General features: G+C 49.0%; 1 protein-coding gene across 1 annotated transcript in view; it reads left to right on the top strand.

Moving 5' to 3' along the window:
* Positions 1-470: 470 nt before the first annotated feature.
* Kcna6 (potassium voltage-gated channel subfamily A member 6) overlaps positions 471-19,936 on the top strand; it is a 33,258-nt gene continuing 13,792 nt past the window's right edge. Inside the window, exon 1 of the mRNA NM_023954.2 lies at positions 471-6,839. Coding sequence (NP_076444.1) covers positions 2,117-3,709 — 1,593 coding nt within the window. The 5' untranslated portion in view covers positions 471-2,116 and the 3' untranslated portion in view covers positions 3,710-6,839. The remainder of the gene's footprint in view (positions 6,840-19,936) is intronic.

Raw genomic sequence — 19,936 nt, 5'->3', positions numbered from 1 at the left:
TCCAGGAGCTCTTTCCTCCCCTGCCTCGTCCCTGTGCAAGCACCTGCTGTGGAAACTGCTATGGTTTTAAAACAGTCTGTGTATATCGTATGGCTAAGAACCCACGTGTGTATCTCATGGCTTGGGAGAATCTAAGGTGTCATTCCCACCCTTATCCTACGGACGCTCTTCCTTACGAGGAAGCAGCTGCACAGAAGCACTGGCCATTGGCAGCCAATCTGCTGTGGCCACAGGAAGTCAAGAGCGAGCAACCTGGATGTGGTAGTCTGAAACACTAAGATGTACCCTCTATGTGATCTAGGGAGGAAGCTCTCTAAAGTCTCTGGGAGAATGGATGGGAAATCTTCCTCGAATTCTAAGAGAGGCAGAGTATTTTGTCCCATCCAAATCCTACCAAATGAGTCTCGGTGGCCTAGAAAGGGAGGCTGTCATTCTGGTAAAGTGATTAAAATGTGTCTATTAGATGCTCATTAGATGGCTGTATTGTTTATTGACATTGTATTGTACCTCCTTTTTGTTTATCCTTCCCTCCCCTTTCTCGACATAGATAAATGTAAATTGCACAATCTTTTCTTTTTTTCTTTCCCCCCTAGGGAGGCTTGGAGCAAAGATTCCTGGCTGCCATTCCTTTATATAGTGTTTCTTCAGTAACATAGCCTCCTGGTGCTTTATCATGGAGATGATGGTGGATGTCTTCTGGACACCATGAGAGGACGGTTTCCTACTCACTGGGCATGAACAGGTTTTTCCTGCCCTCTTACTTTCACTATGCCTTGAAGGTGAGATTCGGCCTTGCCTTTCCAGGTTGTAGAAGTGAGAGTCTGTTGGGGAATTAACACTGGGACACAGCCGAGATGGAAAGCTCTCAAGACATTTAAAAATACTTCACCCCCCCCAACCCCCAGTAGAGGTTGAAACTGGCAAATGTGTCTTCGTGGATATAGAAAACATGGGTCCCCCGCCCGCCACCCCCCCAGTAAACAGCGTTTGAGGGGTCAGGTGCTGAGTATAGCTTATTGGGCAGGGTGTGTGGGGGGCTAGCGTGTGATTTCTTTTTTGATGAAATACACTGCGTAGGTCAGCCCGGTGAACAGAAATGAGAGGAGACGATTTGTGGAGGATGGAGTGGGTGTGTTATTAGGATACTGCGGCTTGGTTGGGGTGGGGGTGGGGGTGGGGGCGTGCGTGTGAATGTGAGAAAGCAAGAGGCATGCCAGGAGAGCGCGGGAAAGATTACCGGGAAGGCAAGTGTGCATCTCTCTCTCTCTCTCTCCAGCATCCAGGCTTGCTGCAGCCCCTAGCTGGGTAAGGGGTGTGATGTGAGAGTGGGGTGGGAGGGGGCAGCAGGCGGGGCCTGCCACGTCACTTGGAGAGTGTGTTAAGGAGGAAGGGCAGAGCTGAGAGCTGAGCCTGCTGCTGCTGTTGCTGCTGCTGCTGTTGCTGCTGCTTGCTGTTGCTGCTGCTGCTGGGGCTGCTGCGGGTGCGGGCAAGGATTGATGCGGTGGGGAGGTGGGTCTCTGCGCTCCGGCGCCCGGGCAGGCCCAGGGCGGTTCCGAGGCCTGTAGAACAGCTCCTGGGAAGAAGGTGGCGGCTGCAATCGCGACCTTGGCCAGACCTAGTTCGTGGTGGACGTAGGGCGGAGGCGGAGGCCGAGCCCGGGCAGGAGTCTTTGGCGAGCCAGAGGGAGGCGCATCTGGCGCTTCGGTACCAGCGGCAGCCTTGTGAGTCTTGTGAGGCTGGAGAAGCGCAGCAGGACCTGGTGAGAGCTAGCAAGTCTGGAGGGCGGACCTGTGGGTCCCGAGCCCAGTTTTAGGCACCACCGAGAGCTAAGCCAAGCGTCTTTTCGGGCAGCCAGTTTCACGCGCGCGACAGTTTGCGGGTTCCAGGCATCTCAGAAATCTTGAGCACGGAGGCGCGGCTACTGAGAGCCAGAGCCACATCCCAGACCTAGCCTGGCAGAGAGACCAGCTGCAGGGTTCACCGACCTAACCGCCAGGTCAGAGCACGGGCCCCACCCTAAAGGAGGGCGCAGCCGGAGCTGGGAAGCCGGTGCCGCGCTCCGGAGCTCGTGTCGTGGGCGCCGTCCTAGTGGCGGGGAGCGCACCGCCGAGGTGACATGAGATCGGAGAAATCCCTGACGCTGGCGGCGCCGGGGGAGGTCCGTGGGCCGGAGGGGGAGCAACAGGATGCGGGTGAGTTCCAGGAGGCCGAGGGCGGCGGCGGCTGCTGTAGTAGTGAGAGGCTGGTGATCAACATCTCTGGGCTGCGCTACGAGACGCAGCTGCGCACCTTGTCGCTGTTCCCTGACACGCTGCTAGGAGACCCTGGCCGCAGAGTCCGCTTCTTTGACCCCTTGAGGAATGAGTACTTCTTTGACCGCAACCGACCCAGCTTCGACGCTATCCTTTATTACTACCAGTCGGGGGGTCGCCTGCGCAGGCCGGTTAACGTGCCCCTTGACATCTTTATGGAAGAGATTCGCTTCTATCAGTTGGGAGATGAAGCCCTGGCGGCCTTCCGGGAGGATGAGGGTTGCCTGCCCGAAGGTGGTGAGGATGAGAAGCCACTCCCCTCCCAGCCTTTCCAGCGACAGGTCTGGCTCCTCTTTGAGTATCCGGAGAGTTCTGGGCCCGCCCGAGGCATTGCCATCGTCTCAGTGTTGGTCATCCTCATCTCCATTGTCATCTTTTGCCTGGAGACCTTGCCTCAGTTCCGTGCAGATGGGCGCGGTGGAAGCAACGAGGGGAGTGGGACCCGCATGTCCCCGGCCTCCAGGGGGAGCCACGAGGAGGAAGATGAAGACGAGGATTCCTATGCATTTCCTGGTAGCATTCCCTCTGGGGGGTTGGGGACCGGAGGAACTTCTTCATTTAGTACTCTCGGGGGTTCCTTCTTCACAGACCCCTTCTTCCTGGTGGAAACTCTGTGTATCGTCTGGTTCACCTTTGAGCTCCTGGTGCGCTTCTCTGCCTGTCCCAGCAAGGCGGCCTTCTTTCGCAATATCATGAACATCATTGACTTGGTGGCCATCTTCCCCTACTTTATCACCCTGGGCACCGAGCTAGTGCAACGTCACGAGCAGCAGCCTGTGAGTGGTGGCAGTGGTCAGAATGGGCAGCAGGCCATGTCCCTAGCCATCCTCAGGGTGATCCGCCTGGTCCGGGTGTTTCGGATCTTCAAGCTCTCCCGCCACTCCAAGGGGTTGCAGATCCTGGGTAAGACCTTGCAAGCATCCATGCGGGAGCTCGGGCTACTCATCTTCTTCCTCTTCATTGGAGTCATCCTCTTCTCCAGCGCTGTCTACTTCGCAGAGGCAGATGACGTTGACTCGCTCTTCCCTAGCATCCCAGATGCCTTTTGGTGGGCTGTGGTTACAATGACCACAGTAGGTTATGGGGACATGTACCCCATGACGGTGGGAGGCAAGATTGTGGGCTCACTGTGTGCCATTGCTGGGGTCCTCACCATTGCATTACCGGTACCGGTCATTGTCTCCAATTTCAACTACTTCTACCACCGAGAGACGGAGCAGGAGGAACAAGGCCAGTATACCCACGTCACTTGTGGGCAGCCTACACCGGACCTGAAGGCAACGGACAATGGGCTTGGCAAACCTGACTTTGCGGAGGCTTCACGGGAACGGCGGTCCAGCTACCTTCCAACTCCACATCGAGCTTATGCAGAGAAAAGGATGCTCACCGAGGTTTGATGGATGCGGGCAGGCCTGCAGGAAAACAGGAGCTCTGAGCAAGTCATCTCTCAGGCTTCCTTCTCATGCTCACTACTCCCGCCTTAGCTCCAGAGGACCTCGAACCCCCGCCCCGCCCCCTCCCGTACACAGTACACGGCATCCTGGACCAAATATCTGGACTATAGACTGTTGCTCGCTCCTCGCAGCATTCGAGGTTTCTCCATCTTAGTGACATTTTTGGAAATTTCAACGGTGCCACCCAATCATGCCCATCAGTCACGTGAATGAGATGCACATTTCTGACTGACCTTCCCTCAAGACTGAGTTCTCATGCCTGGGTCTTGTAATATCTCTAGGAATGGTGACACCAATAGAATAGGAAGCAGCTACACTCAGGTCCCTTCTTTAGAGTCCTTTGCTTTGGGTCATGCGCCTTCCTTAGCTTCTGGTCACGTGGTCACTGGCAGACTCTGGACTATGGAAGATTTCAGCTTGCCGTTTTGGTGCTCTCTCCAGCTTCTGGCTGGTAGAGCTATTAGCTGCCCGGCTTTGAAAGTTATCCACAGCTAAATTTGGATGGAATTAGAGAAAATACTACCCAACTGGATTATTTGAAGGACACGAGGGTCAGTTCTAGATCAATGGGGGCCAGTGGACCTCTCAGTTGTGATCTGTCACAGGAGACCACAGCAGGGGGGTCTACAGTAGACCTCACCACCCAGATTCCCTGACTCCCTTGAGCTTCCAAGAAGGCACCTTCTCAGAGCCAAGTTCTTTTTGTGTGCAAGCGCCTTGGTGTGAGGAGGAACTGGAAAACAGAACCACGGAGACAGGAGAAAAGCCTGACCAGAGCCGAAGGACTGGCTGGACCACACATCTGAAGCGAGGTGCCCCTTAGCAGAGACTGTCAACTTAGAACAGGCAGAGGGACCCTGCTGCAGTCAGCAGCCAATTCTCCGAGATTAGCCCAGATCTCTCTAAGGTATCCTCTTCCCTTCTCCCTGGGAACCTGACCTAGGATTGCAGATTGTTTTTATAAAGCAAACCTCAGCTCTAACCTACAGACAGGTGAGTTCACACATCGAATGCCAGCAGAGCTTTTCTCTTATGCTGCGGCAACAGCCTTTGGTTGGGAGCCAGGAAAGGGCACGGCTATGTTGTTGGCAGCCTCTGTTCTGCTGAGTCAAGCAAACGTTGGTCTGCTCTGCTCTTCCTTTGGAGCTGCATTCGGCCTGCTCTAACTGCTAAGGTAACTCGGTGGTTCCCACTTGGACCAAGCCATCTTCTACCATTGTGAAATCACTGCCACCCTCCCAGCTGCCCACTGCCCCCTCCCTCCCATAACATTGCCATTTAGTTTTGCCTTTGATAAACTGTGACACACTGTTCTCAGTTCTCATGGGTACAGTTCTGAAACTCAAAGGACTGTTAACATGTTTTTAATTTTATATTGATGCTTTAAAGTTCTTCAAAGAGAATGCTTTTTCAAAAGATTTTCCTGAAGAGCAACTTAGTAAGGAGAGTGACATTGATTACTGGCTTGAGAGGCCACTGTGGCTCCAGGGAGTGACAGATCACAGTCTGAGTTTTGCCACAGCTTTACAGGGTAACTCTGGTGTCACGGTCCCTCATTGTGCCTCAGTTTCTTCCACCCGTTAAATGAGAACATTAAAGTCTTCCCCTCCCTACCTCATGGGGGAATTATCAATAAACTCACCCAGGAAGGTGGGGAAGATGCTATGCAAGTGTATGAATTATAGTAATGGCTTTGAGTTTTCGTTCATTATACTGCCTGCCTATCTCTCAAAGGCAAGGCCTTTCCCCCAGAAATTTCCACTGTGGATCCAAAGCCTAAGACTAGGTCATTGTAGACCAACAGCTTTCTAAGTCTCTCCTTGGTATTTTGGGCTTGGGTCTTCATCCTTTCTTTCACCCTTCAGAATGGACTATATTCTTGTGGTAGACTTGGTGGCCAGAAGTCATTTCCTTGGAGGCTTGACTTCTCCAAGCCTGCAGCAGAGTAAAAGACTGAGATGTTTAAGACTCCGGAGATCTATTCCAAGGCCAGTAAGAAAGTATTTTGTTTCCAGTGATTTTAGTTGTTAGGAGCCCACCCCAGTGACCAAAGGGAGGCCCCCAGCTGAGGATGGATGAGGGGATATGTGTGCATGGATCTCTCTCTCTCTGTGTATATATTGTCACCCTCATCACTATCCCTGTCTTTATGCAAACATTGCCTTTTCAAGTCAGAACATGCCTGAAAGTAAAAGGTTTGTGGAGAGCCAGGCTCTCCAGGGACTCTGGTTGCTGTAGCAACCTTCCAGACTGTTCTCTCTACTGATTTGGGTATCAAGGGGGAACAGACTACATATCCCAGCTTCTCATATGGGAACACCTCCAATCTATCGATTTAGGCATTGGCAGAACTAAAGCAAGGACTCAGGACCTTTGACAACGTGGGGGAAGTAGATTCTCAACACTTCCTGCCTAGACATTTCTTCCTGGCTCTTTATCTGGTCACTGAAGCTGCCACATCTTACCCCGATTCTTCAGAAACTTGAATGCTTAGAAACTGCCCAACTCTGCCAACACCAATGTCAGGTTTTCAAAAGGAGACCTCAGAGAGGGGTACAAAAGGTCCTCTCCGTAGCAGTCAGACTGGGCCTTGAGGACACAGAGGACACCAGTCTGGGGTGTCATGGTATTCTCATCTCAGATGCAGGCTCTTCCCAGCTCTAAGAGAGATCGAGAAGAATGGAACTCCTCCCTCCCAGGGAGCAGCATTGCTCCTGACGAAAATTATGGAAGCGATTCTTAAGATGTCAGACAGAAACTGAGAGGCCGTGACTCAATCTAGCTTTTGTGAAGAGTTTTGTCCAGTGAGCTCTCCCTGCTTCTGAGCCTCCCTGTGGATGACGTAACCTTGGCATCCAGAGAGAACGTGTACCACCGTGTGCTGCCTCAGCAGCTGGAATAGCATCACAGCTGCCTGAGAAGGTGGGGTTCAAGCCATCTCAATGACTGACTTAAGCCAGTGGGGGCTCCCAGAGGACGCCCTAGGACTGCCAGTTTCTGCTTGGGATGAGGACATTCCTCCTGCCTAGCATCCTAGAGGAGCAAGGAACAGCTGGCCTTCCTTGCCTCTGAGGTAGGTCTCCCAACAGAGGTGTTTCATCCCTGATTCCTGAAAGGGTGGGGGAGGGGGAATGGGCTCAATGTCTGGGGAAAGCCCGGTTTTGGTGTCCATCTTTCCTGCTGCATGGCTCTGTCTGCCTTCATCTGATCTGTCCTCTCCTTTCCCACTCTCTCTCTCTCTCTCTCTCTCTCTCTCTCTCTCTCTCTCTCTCTCCTGCTTTTTCTTCATCTCTTCCCTGCAGTCTTCCTTTCCTTCCCACTTTGTCTTTTTCCTTCCCTGATTCTCTTCTGCCACCCCCCCCCCTTAAGCAGCATCTTCCTTTCATGAGTGTTTCTATCTCCTTTCTCCCCCTCCCCACACTTTTTGGCTTTGGGGAGCCTCTTCAGCGTTGCTGTGAGGACCGTACCTTGGACTACAGGATAGCTGTGACCTGGGATTATGCCAAGAAGGTTCCCTGTTCCCTTGTGTACCATTTCCCTTGCACAGTCTCTGTTCCTGGAGGGACTGCACTTACACAATCAGAGGAGATTCTATTCGGTTACTAAAATGTTTTCTGGAAATTTCTTGAGCATGAAAATGCTTGGACAAAAGAAGAAAGGTGGCAAGAGAAAAGAATGTGGTGAAAGACAGACAGACAGACAGACAGACAGACAGACAGACAGATGGGGAATTTGAATCTCGGATACTCAGCCATTTAGCCCTGGAGTATGTCCATCTCAGGGTCCTTCAACCTTAGGAGCTTTGTAGAGAGGTTGACATCAAAGAAATTGTAAAAATAGTAAAAGAGAGAAAATTAGAATAGCCCGGAGGAAGCCTTAACTTGAGGCAGGTCCCATAACTCCTCTGCACTCACGTGAAGGCTTCCTCAGCCTCCAGCTGGTCCCTTGTTGCTCAAGGCAGAGCAGGAAGAAAAGACACCATTCCTGGTGGGGTAAAGTAAAGGGGATGCTTCTTGGTGTGGGAGGCTAGGATTCAGGTTAGTCTATAGGCACAGTGAGTGGACTGTCCCTGCCCCAGAGCATAGGGTGAAGTCCTCTCTACATCAAGACATCGTGGTGGCCATCAGGACATACCAGGGTCAACATAGGCTGTTAAACCAGCACTAGAGAACTTTCAAGGGTGACGTAACTGTTCTAAAACAGATGTATTGATAATCATATGATTCAGGTGAGGGAGATAGGACTCTAATAGCTCAAGTCCTTTTCTGGGACAAAGGTCTGGTTTTATAAATCAAAAGGATAGACCGTGAATGCTATCTGAATCAGAGTGACAGTTCTTTTTCTTCTGCTACATGGGCATACTTCAGATCTATCCTGTAGCTGTTCCTTGCAGCTGTCACAAAATACCAAGAAGTGGTGTGTGTGTGTGTGTGTGTGTGTGTGTGTGTGTGTGTATCGTGTCCATGTGTCCATATGTATGTGTGTGTTTATTTGTGTGTATGGTGTCTGTGAGGGCTCTGTGAAGTATATGTATGTATGTCTGTGGTGTGATGTGGGTGACAGGATGTATGTGATGTGTGTGGCATGTGCGTATTTGTTGTCTGCAGTATGTGGTATATGTAATGTGTGTGTTGTCTAGTATGTGTGGTGTGTGAGGTAGGTATCTTTGTGATTGTAGTGTCTCTTTGGGGTGTGTGCATGTGTGTCTGTGGTGTATGATGTATATATGTTGTGTGTGTTGTATATATGTGTGTGTGGTATGTGTCTATGGTGTCTTTGGGGGCTGTATGTATGTGTGTTGGTGGTGTGTGTGTTATGTGTATCTGTGTTGTGTGTGTGATATATATATATATGGGTGTGTGTATGTGTGTGTGTGGTTTCTGTGTGGGTGGGGGTGTGTCTGTAGGGGCATGGATACAGGGGTATGGTGTATGTGTGTGTTTTTGTGTGTATGTGGTGTAAGTGTGTGAGGTGTCTGTGAGGTATGTGTGTATGTGTGGTATGTGTATGTTTGTGGTGTGTACTTGGCATGTGTGGGATGTGTGTATGTGGGTCTGTTGTGGTGTTTTATTTTGACTGTAAGTTTTCATGAGATGTACATGCTTAGTGTTTCTCTGAAGACCCACCAGGCCATTCTTTGGTGAGCAGGCACTGTATGCGTCATAGTACACAGGAGTAGGGTCAAGGACTTGCTCAAGGACTTCATATTTCCTTTCTGAACAAAGCAACCCTATAATGCTCCCCAAGCCACCAAATCCTTGCATCTGTAAGCATCCAGATCTAAATGTAGTTATTCTTCACCCTCTTCCTCTCTTCCCTGACGTCATCGTTAACCCTTTTTAGCTCTGTGTGATGGGAGCTGGCAGTCCCTTAGGCTTTGACTAAACTAAGGTAGTCAGAGTTAATCATAGCTTTCATATTGTCTACAAGAGCTCGTCCTGGTGTCCCTTTGGAATCCTGATGCCCACAGGGCCTTGTCCTTCTCCCTCTGGTCTTTCCCCTCCACATGACACCTCTCATTCTCCGCTAGTCTTTTGCACTCACTTCTCTGAGGCAGGCTTTGCTGGCGGCACTATTTCTCTCACCTTGCATCTCTCTCTAAATGCCAAGAAAGGTTCCATTCCCAGGAGATGCCATGCTCCCTGAACTGTCTGGCTGCAACTGCTGCCTTAGCTCTGATTGGTCTTGACTGCGTGTTATTGCCTGAGGAAGGAAAGTGTGTTCTCCTTCTGATGTGTCATGGTCGCTTACGGGAGGAAGAGGAATTCATGCGTTCAGCTGTAGGAGTCACTGCCCGAGTCCCTTTTAGACTCCTCTGCTCAGACACCTCATGGCAGAATGAGGCCTGGAGCCCAGGGCTTTGGAGGGAGGACACATATTGCCAGACACAGGCCACTGGGATGTGGACAGATGGGCGCCTGCTTCTCATGCTGTTACTTTCCTGCTCTGGGCTCGAGGGCCTCATGGGATTGGAGACTGTGATGTTTTCGTGTTTCTTCACTCTGAACTGGAGAGAGTGGTTCCTCTGGCCTCTCTGCTCCCTCTTTGTCCTCATGCCCTTGTTTACAAAGCTCCTACAGAGGGGGTAGAGCCGCCATTTACAGGTTATGGTGGGTTATTCCTACACGATACTGACTCATTCACAGTATAAAGGGGAAAGAGACCCACTAGTCAGAAACTCGATGTTAATGATGGTCTAACCTTGACCTCTTTGGGGCCTACCCTGCTCAGGTTTATGACTTTTTTTTAAAAATAACTCCAATTCCATCACTGATAGTATAGAGAGAATTTCCCTGAGTCAAAGCCACAGACCCATGTGTTCAATTGTAAGATGTGCTTTCCTCAGCCCCCCTAGCTTTGTCCAATGCAGACGCCTGCCCTTAGAAACCATCCTGGAACCTTAGGGCCGTCTGCTGCTGGCTGTAGAGTGCATTCAGACCTGGGCCCTTTGGTGAAGGCAACGCTGACATTTCGAAAGGAAATTGCAGCCACTCAGTCTGCCGGTTGTGGCTGCTATTTTTGACATGCTTGCTGTTCTCTGGGGCTTAACCACCGCTGTCTCCTGGAGACAGCCAGGTCTCGGCAGCAGAGCCGTGCTCTGAGAGAGCACACAGTATGACTGGCGTGCAGCTGTAAGCATCTGCAGAGATCTGGCTGAGCTCTTGTACCCTTGCCCGAGAAAGCTGAAGGTGCTCTGGGTCCTCCCAAGGGACAGGAATCCCGTCAGTTCTTGTCATTTAGAATCTTCTGGAAACTGGCTGGGGCTCTTTGGTGGGCTTTAGAACAGTGATTCTTAACCTTCCCAACGCTGCGACCTTTTAACACAATTCCTCAGGTTATGGTGACCCCCTCCCCCCAAATCATTTCTGTTACTACTTTATTACCGTAGTTTTGCTACTGTTATAAATTGTAATGTAAATATCTGTGTTTTCTGGTGGTCTTAGGTGACCTCTGTGAAAGGGTCCTTTGAGTACCCCAAAAGGGGGTCACCATCCACAGGTTGAGAATCACTGGTTTAGAACAAAGTGGTAATGAGCCAGGGGTTCAGGTTTAAATCCCTCCCTGCTGTGCGACGCCAGGAAGTATGAAGCTGTCCCACAACTCAGTTTCCATTCCCGTTTCATGGGGAGTAGTAAAATCGATCTGATAGGGCTATTCTTAGGACTGAATGAATTAATACATGAAAAGTGTTTAAAAGATCAGTCTCTATTTAAAGATTGAATATTTGGGGTCTGGAGGGATAGTTCGGCAGTTAAGAGTAGTACTGGTTGTTCTTCCAACAGACCTAGGTTTAATTCCTAGAGCCCACATAGTGATTCACAGCTCTTACTCCAGTTCTGGTGGATCCAACATCCTTTTCTGGTTTCTGCAGGCACTAAAGATGCACATGGACATACATGCAGGCGACTCACCCTATATGCATAAAATAACTAAAAAATTAAACATCAATAATTTTGATGATACTTTTAGATAATGAAACAAGATAGGTAGATAGGCAGGCAGGCAGGCAGGCAGGCAAGCAGTTGAATTGTCCTCTTTGGTAGCAAGAGAAACTGAGGCGAGAGGGGTTATGACCCATGCAAAGGCTCATACATGCCTGTGAGTCACTGCCAATGTTATAGGGCAGAAGGTGTGCCCGGGCGTTTCTGGTGCTGAGTGAGAAAAGCACGGTTGTGTTTCCTGACTGCATAGGTTTTGATTTGCCCACCAGTGTGTCTCCAATAAGAAAGCTGCAGGTGTTAGTGCTTTTTCTTCAGCTCGGAAAGCCCATGAGCTCTGTCTACGTATCTGCGTCTTCTTATGCGTCTCCACCTCGGTCTACATCTGTATCCTTGTGCACCTGCTTCTTCATCTCTCTGTGTCTGTCTGCATCTGCACCCGTGTCTCCATCGGTTTCTGTCTATCTGAGCACGGGCATGTGCATCTATGCCTGCATGTGTTACTGCATTCTCTGCCTGTGTCCCTCTGCATCTGGATCTGCACCCGTGTCTTCATCTCTGCATCGGCGACCGCACCTCTGCGTCCATCTGCATGTACATCTGCACACACATCTTCACCTCTGTCTGCATTTCCTGCTGCACTCTGCCCGCACCTGCACCTCCATTTGTCTCTGCATCTGCATCTGTGTCTGTCTGCACTGGCTGCACCTCTGTCTGTATGAATCTGTGTCTATACGCACCTGCATCTGAATCTCTGTCTGCATTTGCTACTGCACGTCTATCTGTCTGCATCAGATATTGTATCTCTGGCTATATCCGTCTGCATTGGTATCTGCACGTGCATCTGCTCACTTCCTTCTCTGTCTGCGTCTGTATTGGCACCTGCATCTGTGTCTCTGCCTGCATCTGCTTCTGTATCTAAACATGCGCTTGGATCTCCGTCTGTGTCTTTATCTACATCTGGAACTGCACCTGCGTCTGTGTCTGCATCTACACCCACAGCTGCGCCTGCACCTGTGTGGTCAGTGTCTCCATCTACTACATCTGCCTCTGTCTACATGCCCACATCTCCCTGTTCACTCACCTTAGATATGGAACGTCTTCCTTTTGAGCCCCTTGTTACTATGATCACAAGTCCACCCATCTGCACCACACATTTGTTCCCCAGCCACCCTCAGGCTCCCTGACCATACTCTGCTCTGCTGTTTGGCAGTCTTTAGCATCCATCTCTAAGACACGCTCCGGCGTCTCTGCCTTCCTTTAAGGTGGAGCACACAGGGGCTGGCAGCTGCAGCTGCAACAAGCTGGCTTCCATTTGCCTGCTCCGTTTGGGAGCTTTAGCTCTCCTTGGAGGTCACACACAGCCTAGGATGTTCTGCCTACTGCCAACTCGTTCCCTCCATCCCTGCACCTTCTCATGAGGGATCCAGCCTAGAGCAAGGGTGTGCGTACACCTGTCCTTCTGTTTTCGCATTAAGAGCTGCATGGGTCGTTTGCCTTCCAAGTTGAACCCGAGTCTGCACCTCTTTTAATTTCACCAAGCTTCTGTTTGACAGCTGCAAAACAAGGGAGCTAATACCAGTAGCTCCTCAAGGTAGCAAGATGAGGCCCAGACACCGCCACCTCTAACTAGTTGAGGGGCCCTCAGTGACATCGAGTGAGAGGCTGAATTGGGGGTGCAGGCAGGCCACCGGCATCCTCAAAGAAAGACAGCATCCCTGCTGACTACAACCATTTCAATGGACTCGGATATGTATATACGCATATACGCATATATGTAAACACATATATGTATATATTCTGGATAGCTCTTGGTTGTACCAGAAGGCTGTTTGCCTAGAGGAATCACAGCAGAATTTCTTAAAATAATTTTCCCTAGGATGTGATCTCATATACAGAAATGTGTGGATGTATCTTGGAAGACTGGGGTGGGTAAAATAGCCTTTCTAAAAAGCAAGTTTGTTTCTAACTAAACCCAGACTAAGGCCTCTTCCTTTCCCTTCCCGAGCTGCACAAGGAACAGTTCCAAAGGTTTGCAGATTGATGGGGTGTGAGAGCTGAAAGGGGGTGGTAAGCATCTCAAGTAAGAAAGAGGAACCGGACACAGAGAGTCTAAAGGGTTAAGTTCAACACTGCAAGACCCTGGGGCAGGGCTGATTGCAGGACTCCTGTTTGTTTATCTGATCCCAGCATTTTTCCAATGGAAACCGAAGGACTACGTGAACTTAGACAGAAGTGAATAAACTGTTCCTTCCCACCCAGCCATACTGTTTGGCAGAGTGGCCCATGGGAACACAGTGGTGTGATTTTGAATCTTATCTTTCCTTTCTGCATCCCTGGCAAGTTTGGCTTGGGAACCAGCATCTGACAGTTGCTTTCTGTGCTCGACGGGTTAGATAGTGTTGCCCTGGGAAGACCACCCTTATTCAGCACTGAGCAGGGAGGCTGAGAGTTGGCTTCAGCAGCCCCACCTTGGGCTTCCACTCTTCCCTGTTGAGAGTTTTTTTAATCTTTAAGGTTAGTGTTTTCTGTTTAATCTAGTGACTAGAGTGAAGGAAATTGTCAGAGATGGGGGATCTGGAAAATAGAGCTTTTTTTTTTTTTTTCGGAGCTGGGGGCCGAACCCAGGGCCTTGCGCTTGCTAGGCAAGCGCTCTACCACTGAGCTAAATTCCAAACCCCGAAAATGAGAGCTTTTAAGAGAAGCCACTTTGGGGGATGAAGGAAGGAATGGAAAACACGAGCATCTTATCCAGGACTGTGAGCGATTATCTGCTGAAGCCCTGGGAGGCAGAAACCAGCGTTTAGTTGCTTCCCTGTGCTCTTTGCTCTGAACTCGGGGAAGAAGGAGGGGGGTGTTCTTGTTGAGTTACAGATGTCCTTCATAAATCACAGGATCATTGTGGGGTGGGGGGAAAACAAAGCTTCCAGAAGCCATGGTGGCTGAACTATAAATCAGAGCGGCTCTGAGCTGCTTTAAGGTAATTTGGCTTTACTTTTTTCTTTACTGTAAAGAAAAAAGTCTGGAAACCCAGAGAAGATAGTTTGTGTTGGCCACCGAAGCCTGCTGTCTGTGCTTCATGACAGAGTCTGTTTACCTACGAGCCCACCTTTGTGGACCAGTAGGAGACCAGCACATTGCCCTGAATGCGGTGTCTGTTAAATTTATCCACTCACGCATTCATTTACTTCCCCCACACGTATCCTTCTGGTACTTGATGTTAGGGGACTGCAGACGTTCCAAAGAGCCACTGTGGGGTGTCTACTCCTTATGAGTGCTCCTACTGTGTGGCCTTTTCTTTATGGTCCAGCTGCGACATAACTTCAAGAAATGGCACTTTACACACAGGTCTGGAGTTTTGGTGTCTTTCTTTTGAAAGACAAGACGTCTGACTTCGTAGGTCCAGTGTTCAGCTTACTAGCTACCTGGGAGGAGCTGCGACTTCAATGACGTCTTCAAAGTTTTCACTACTTCCCAGTGCTGTCCCGAGAGCATTAGATGCAAGCTGTAAGAGCTGGGTGTCCTGTGAGCGTCCAGTCCCAGCACTTGGGGAGCAGAGGCAGGAGGGTCAGGGACAAAGGCATCCTCATATGAATTTAAGTTCAGCCTTCACTATGAAAGACCCGGTCTCAAAAACTAAAGCAAACAAAACAAAACAAAACAAAACAAAACAACAACAACACAGATGAACAAAACCCCAGGGGCTGTCTGGGGAGGTGGCCCAATTGGTGAAATGTCTGTTACTGAAGTACGAGAATCTGAATTCAGTCCTCAGCATCCACATTAGAAAATACCTAATGCAGGAGTGGATGCTGTAATCCCAGAGCTAGGGGCAGAGACAAGAGCATCCCCAGGGCTTGTAGGCACACTGTCCTGGGCGAATTAAAGAGCTCCAGGCTCATGGAGAGACCCTGTCTCAAAAACTGAAGTGAAGAGTGACTGAGAAAGATACTTGGCACTGACATCTGGTCTGTACACACACACACACACACACACACACACACACACACACACAGAGTCTCTCACACACACATACACTCACATACACATGCACACATACACACATACACACATATACACGCACAAACACACACACACTCACACACATACACACACATACACAGATTCACACACACAGACTCACACACACACAGACACACACACAGACACACACATATACACACATACACATGCACACATACACACATACACACATACACACACATACACACGCACACATATATACATATACACATACACACGTACACACACACAGACACACACAGACACTCACACACACAGACTCTCATATACACACAGACTCTCACACACACATACACACACACACATACACACACATATACCCACATATACACACACACACACATACACACGCACACATATATACATATACACATACACACGTACACACACACACACACACACACACACACACACACACACACACACTCCAAAGCTATAGGGCAGGTAAAAAACAAAAACCAAAACCAAAAAAAAAAAAAAAAACCAAGACAGTGCTTGGTCATTTCATCTTTGAGAGTTGCTTTCCATTTGCAGGAAGTCAGGGTGTAAGAACCCACCATTCCATTCCCGCTGCTCAAGACAGACATGGATTAAGAACAGGGACTCAGAAGTGAGAGTGTGTAGATTTCTGAGATGAAGGTTGGCACTTGGTACCCACCTACACTGTTCTCTGTGTGACGTCATGCTAACCCCTGGCTGCTCACTTGCCTCTCTGCCTAGGATGTCTGCAGTTGCCTTTCACTATGTCCTGTTTTTGAATATGAGATGTCCCTATAGGCCTTTATAGTGCATGCTTCGTCCTCGGCAGGTGGGGTGAACTTGAGGAGGTGGAGCTCAGGAAGGCTGGAGGAAGTAAGTCACTTGGGGGATGTGTTTGAAAGTGTATCTATCTGTGCTGCTACAGTGTTCAGTGTTCTGTGCTACAAGGTATATCGCAGCCCCAGTCCCTTTTTTTCTGTTTGCTTCCTGTGCATCACAAGGTAAAACCATTTCTGGGCCATCCAATCCTTTCTATCCAAGTGCAGGAGGCCAAGCACCCACAGTCTGAGGCTTCTGAAACTGTGAGCCGAAATGATTTTATTCCTTCTTTGGACTATTCTCACGAATGTGACTAATACAAGCTTTCTGGTGAACCCTCCTGGTTTGAAATTTGTTGCTCAGACATTAAATGGCTGCAGGGTTGTAACTGTCCCAGCATAAGCACCTCAAGAGGGAGGCAAAGGCTCTCCTCATTTTCTTGCTTTATCTATAATTTTACTAAAATGATTCAGGCCTGGAATTGAAAAGGACAGTTGAGGCCAGAGTCAGTCAGCATTAAAGCCTTAAAATTCTGAGAGGAACTGACACATCAAAGTCATCTTTCCTCAGGGACATCTTTTGTTCCTGAAAGTCAGGAAAATATCTACCTCCTGTAGAAGGGCAGAAGTTAGACCAGGCTGATATAAAATAAAATCCACCCTGAGCCATCATTCAGTATGTATGTGCCTCAGTTTCCCCAGTAGGTATGTGTTGGCTAATTTCTGTCAACCTGACAGAAGCTAGAGTCTGGGGAGATGGAACCTCAACTGAGAAGTTGCCTCGTCAGATTGGCCTGTAGGCAAGCCTTGATTGACAGTTGATGTGGGAGGGGCCAGTTCCCTAGGAGCAGTACCATCCCTGGACAAGTGGTTGTAAGAAAGCAGGCTGACTGAGCCATGAGATCAAGCCTGTAAGCAGCACTCCTTCATGCCTTGTGATTCAGTTCCTGCCTTCAGGTTCCTACCTTCAGTTCCTGCCACAATTCCCCTCATAATGGACTGTAAGCTGAAATAAATCCTTTCCTCCTCAAGTTGCTTTTGGTTGTGGTGTTTATCACGGTAACAGAAAATGGACTAGGACAACATGTATGTGTGTGTGTGTCTGTGTGTGTGTGTGTGTGTGTGAAAAGTTGTTGGTGTAGAATAGAACTATTTTCTTATTGGAACTAAGTTTTACTGGAAGCGGGCCATAAAAAAATTTAAAAATTTAAAAATTGACCTAAAAACATTCAGTCATTAGAACTAGGAAGTAGAAGTGACTACCATATTCACAACCCTAATACCTCCCTCCACTGCAACCAAAGGAAATGCCAGCTGTAGCCATACAGATCCGAGAGTCTTTTCTCCCAGTGGAGAAACAAGGGGGCATGTGTGCTTTAGAATGGGGACTCAGAATTCAGACTCCCAAGGTGACACCTTTGCAGATGTGCAGCATGCCGTTTCTCACCACCGGGGACATGCTGGGTGAGAATGCCATCCTGACACAAATGCCTTTGACAGTGAAGGCAGAGGATGAAGTGTGCATACCTTGGAACAAGTTAGGGCTGGACACTGCCAGCTGCATTCTGTGAACTGTGTGATGTTGGGAGAGTTAGGAGGAGTTTAGGAAGAGTTTTTCCTCTTCTGTGAAACTGAGTGACTGATAGAAGTCTTATGTAGAATTATGGGAGGTCTTGTTAACTGGTCATGTCTGGCACACAGGAAGCTTGGCATGCAGCAAACATTCGTCGGTAACATGTAGTTACTCTCTCTCTCTCTCTTATTACTTCATATATTTTCATGCTTTCGTGCACAGTCATCGAACACTTGGTTCTAACATGAATGCCTTATGTGAGGCTTTAACATCCTTTTAGAGAAAACTGCTTCCGTACTGAAAAATGCCACAGACTCAGATAAGTTCCTGAGGAAGAATGTGAATGACAAGCTGCTGAGGTCACACTTCCCATAGGACTGGGGATTAGCTGAGTGTAGACAGGTCACATGATCAGTGCACTCCGTACCTGACATCTGGCTGCTCTTGCTGGGTAGAGTAACTGTGTTGATTGAGGGCACAGGTAAGGTGCTTCCTGCTGCAACAGCAGGTTCATGAATGTGCCTTTAATGATGTGTGTGAGGTCAGCATTCTTCGCCGGGATTACAAGTCAGTGGAAACTATGACTTGGTTCGCAGATAAAGCATCTGCTCTATATACAGCCGCCAGGACTGTCTTTAATTTGCAAGTAAGTCAGCTGAGCTCAGTGACACATAGAAAGACAAACTTACATGAAACAGTCAGGAAGGAAGAGACTTTGAGTCATGCACAAGGCACAAGCCAACAATCACAGGTACTCAAGAGTCTGAAGTAGAAAGATCAAAAGTTCAAGGCCCGCCTGGGTTACAGAATGAGTTTAAAGCCAATCTGGGCTACAGAATGAGTTTAAGGCCAGCCAGGGCTCTTTAGAGGCCCCGTGCCAAAAGTATCATGAGGGTTGGGGTTGTAGCTCATTTTTAAACCACTCAAACCTCATGAAGGAGGTTTTAGGCTCAATACAGGTGCTGCGGGACAGCAAGAATGGGGAGAGACTGAGGAAGAGGGAGAATGGATGGGAAGGGGGGAAGAGAGAAGGGGAGGGGAGACTGTGAATGTCAAAGTCTTAGGGTCCTCCGCTCCACTCTACAGTTTTCTAATGGTGCCATGCATCTTCTGAAGACTCACGGGAGAATAGACTCAAGTGCTAGCTCCTTGGTGTAGTTCTTGTCTGAAATTCCTGGTCTTTGCTGTTTCCCCCATGTCCCAGTCACACCCCACCTGCCGTACCTTAAATTTCTTTTCTCCTGTTTGGTCCTTTCCTTAGACGGATGCTCAGCCAATCAAGTGAGCCAGAGCAGCTCATCTCAGAGTTACCTGGCTGTGCAGAACGTGCCATCCTACATGGCATCCCATGTGAATAGCACCTCCAGGCACTGGCTTCCGAGACAGTGCCTCGGGGAGGCACACATTGCATGTAAACACAAGTGACATGCCCTGAGAAGCCCTGTAGCAATTAAACACTTCTTAATTCTTTTATCTGGTGTTTTGCCAAGTCAGTTTGTACTGCAGTGTCCCCACCCTCCTTTTGTCTTGGAGGAAATTGTATTCGCAACTCGTGGAAAAGTATACCCCAAGCAGCCTATCGAGAAACTTATGGAGAATGGAAGGCCCTTTGCTCTATTGCCTTTGGGCCACGGGAACACTAACCATAAGTTTTCACATGGTCCACTTTTTAGCTGCTGGTCAGTCCTCTTAAAGGTGTCTGCTACAGTTTGCCTTCCATGCTAAGGCAAAAGGAGAGAGGACCAGCTACTCTTGCCTGTTGGTGCTGTGGTAATTGCTCCTTTTCTGAATTCCCCGAACCTTGAAAGAGTTTCTGATATTTAGTTACTCTGATCCTTAAATCCAGAAATAGTCAGGTCAGATGGGAATCAAATGTCATCTTGGATCTCCCCACTGTGTTACCTTCAGGAAGTCACTTGCTGTTCATCTAGAAAGTACTGGCCATGGACATGAGCCTTATCCTCTGGCCTGTGGTCTTGACCTGTGATGTGAAATGGTCGGAGTCGATGACTGGGTTCCTGCTTGAAAATTCTGTGGATGCTCGAGCACCTTCACTGGAGGCACAGCTGCCTCTTTGCACACCCAGTAGGGCATGGTTGCTAAGCAGTTGTCACTGGAGAAAAAGAGATGAGCTTGCTGCAATCACAACTTCACAGAGTGCGATTTGTATTCCACAGCTTATATACCCTATGCCAGCTTCTTATTTTATAGACAAAGAGCATAGAACATACCATTGAAAAATATGTTGAGCAGGTTATACGAGACAGTTTGAAGAGAGACGTGCTCCATCCCTCCATCCCACCCCTTCTTCCCATCC

This window comes from Rattus norvegicus, chromosome 4 (genome assembly GCF_021556685.1).
Source record: "Rattus norvegicus strain SHRSP/BbbUtx chromosome 4, alternate assembly SHRSP_T2T, whole genome shotgun sequence".
In the NCBI taxonomy this organism is placed as follows: domain Eukaryota; kingdom Metazoa; phylum Chordata; class Mammalia; order Rodentia; family Muridae; genus Rattus; species Rattus norvegicus.
Note: the sequence above shows the minus strand (reverse complement) of the source record. Positions and strands in the feature narration are given on the sequence as shown.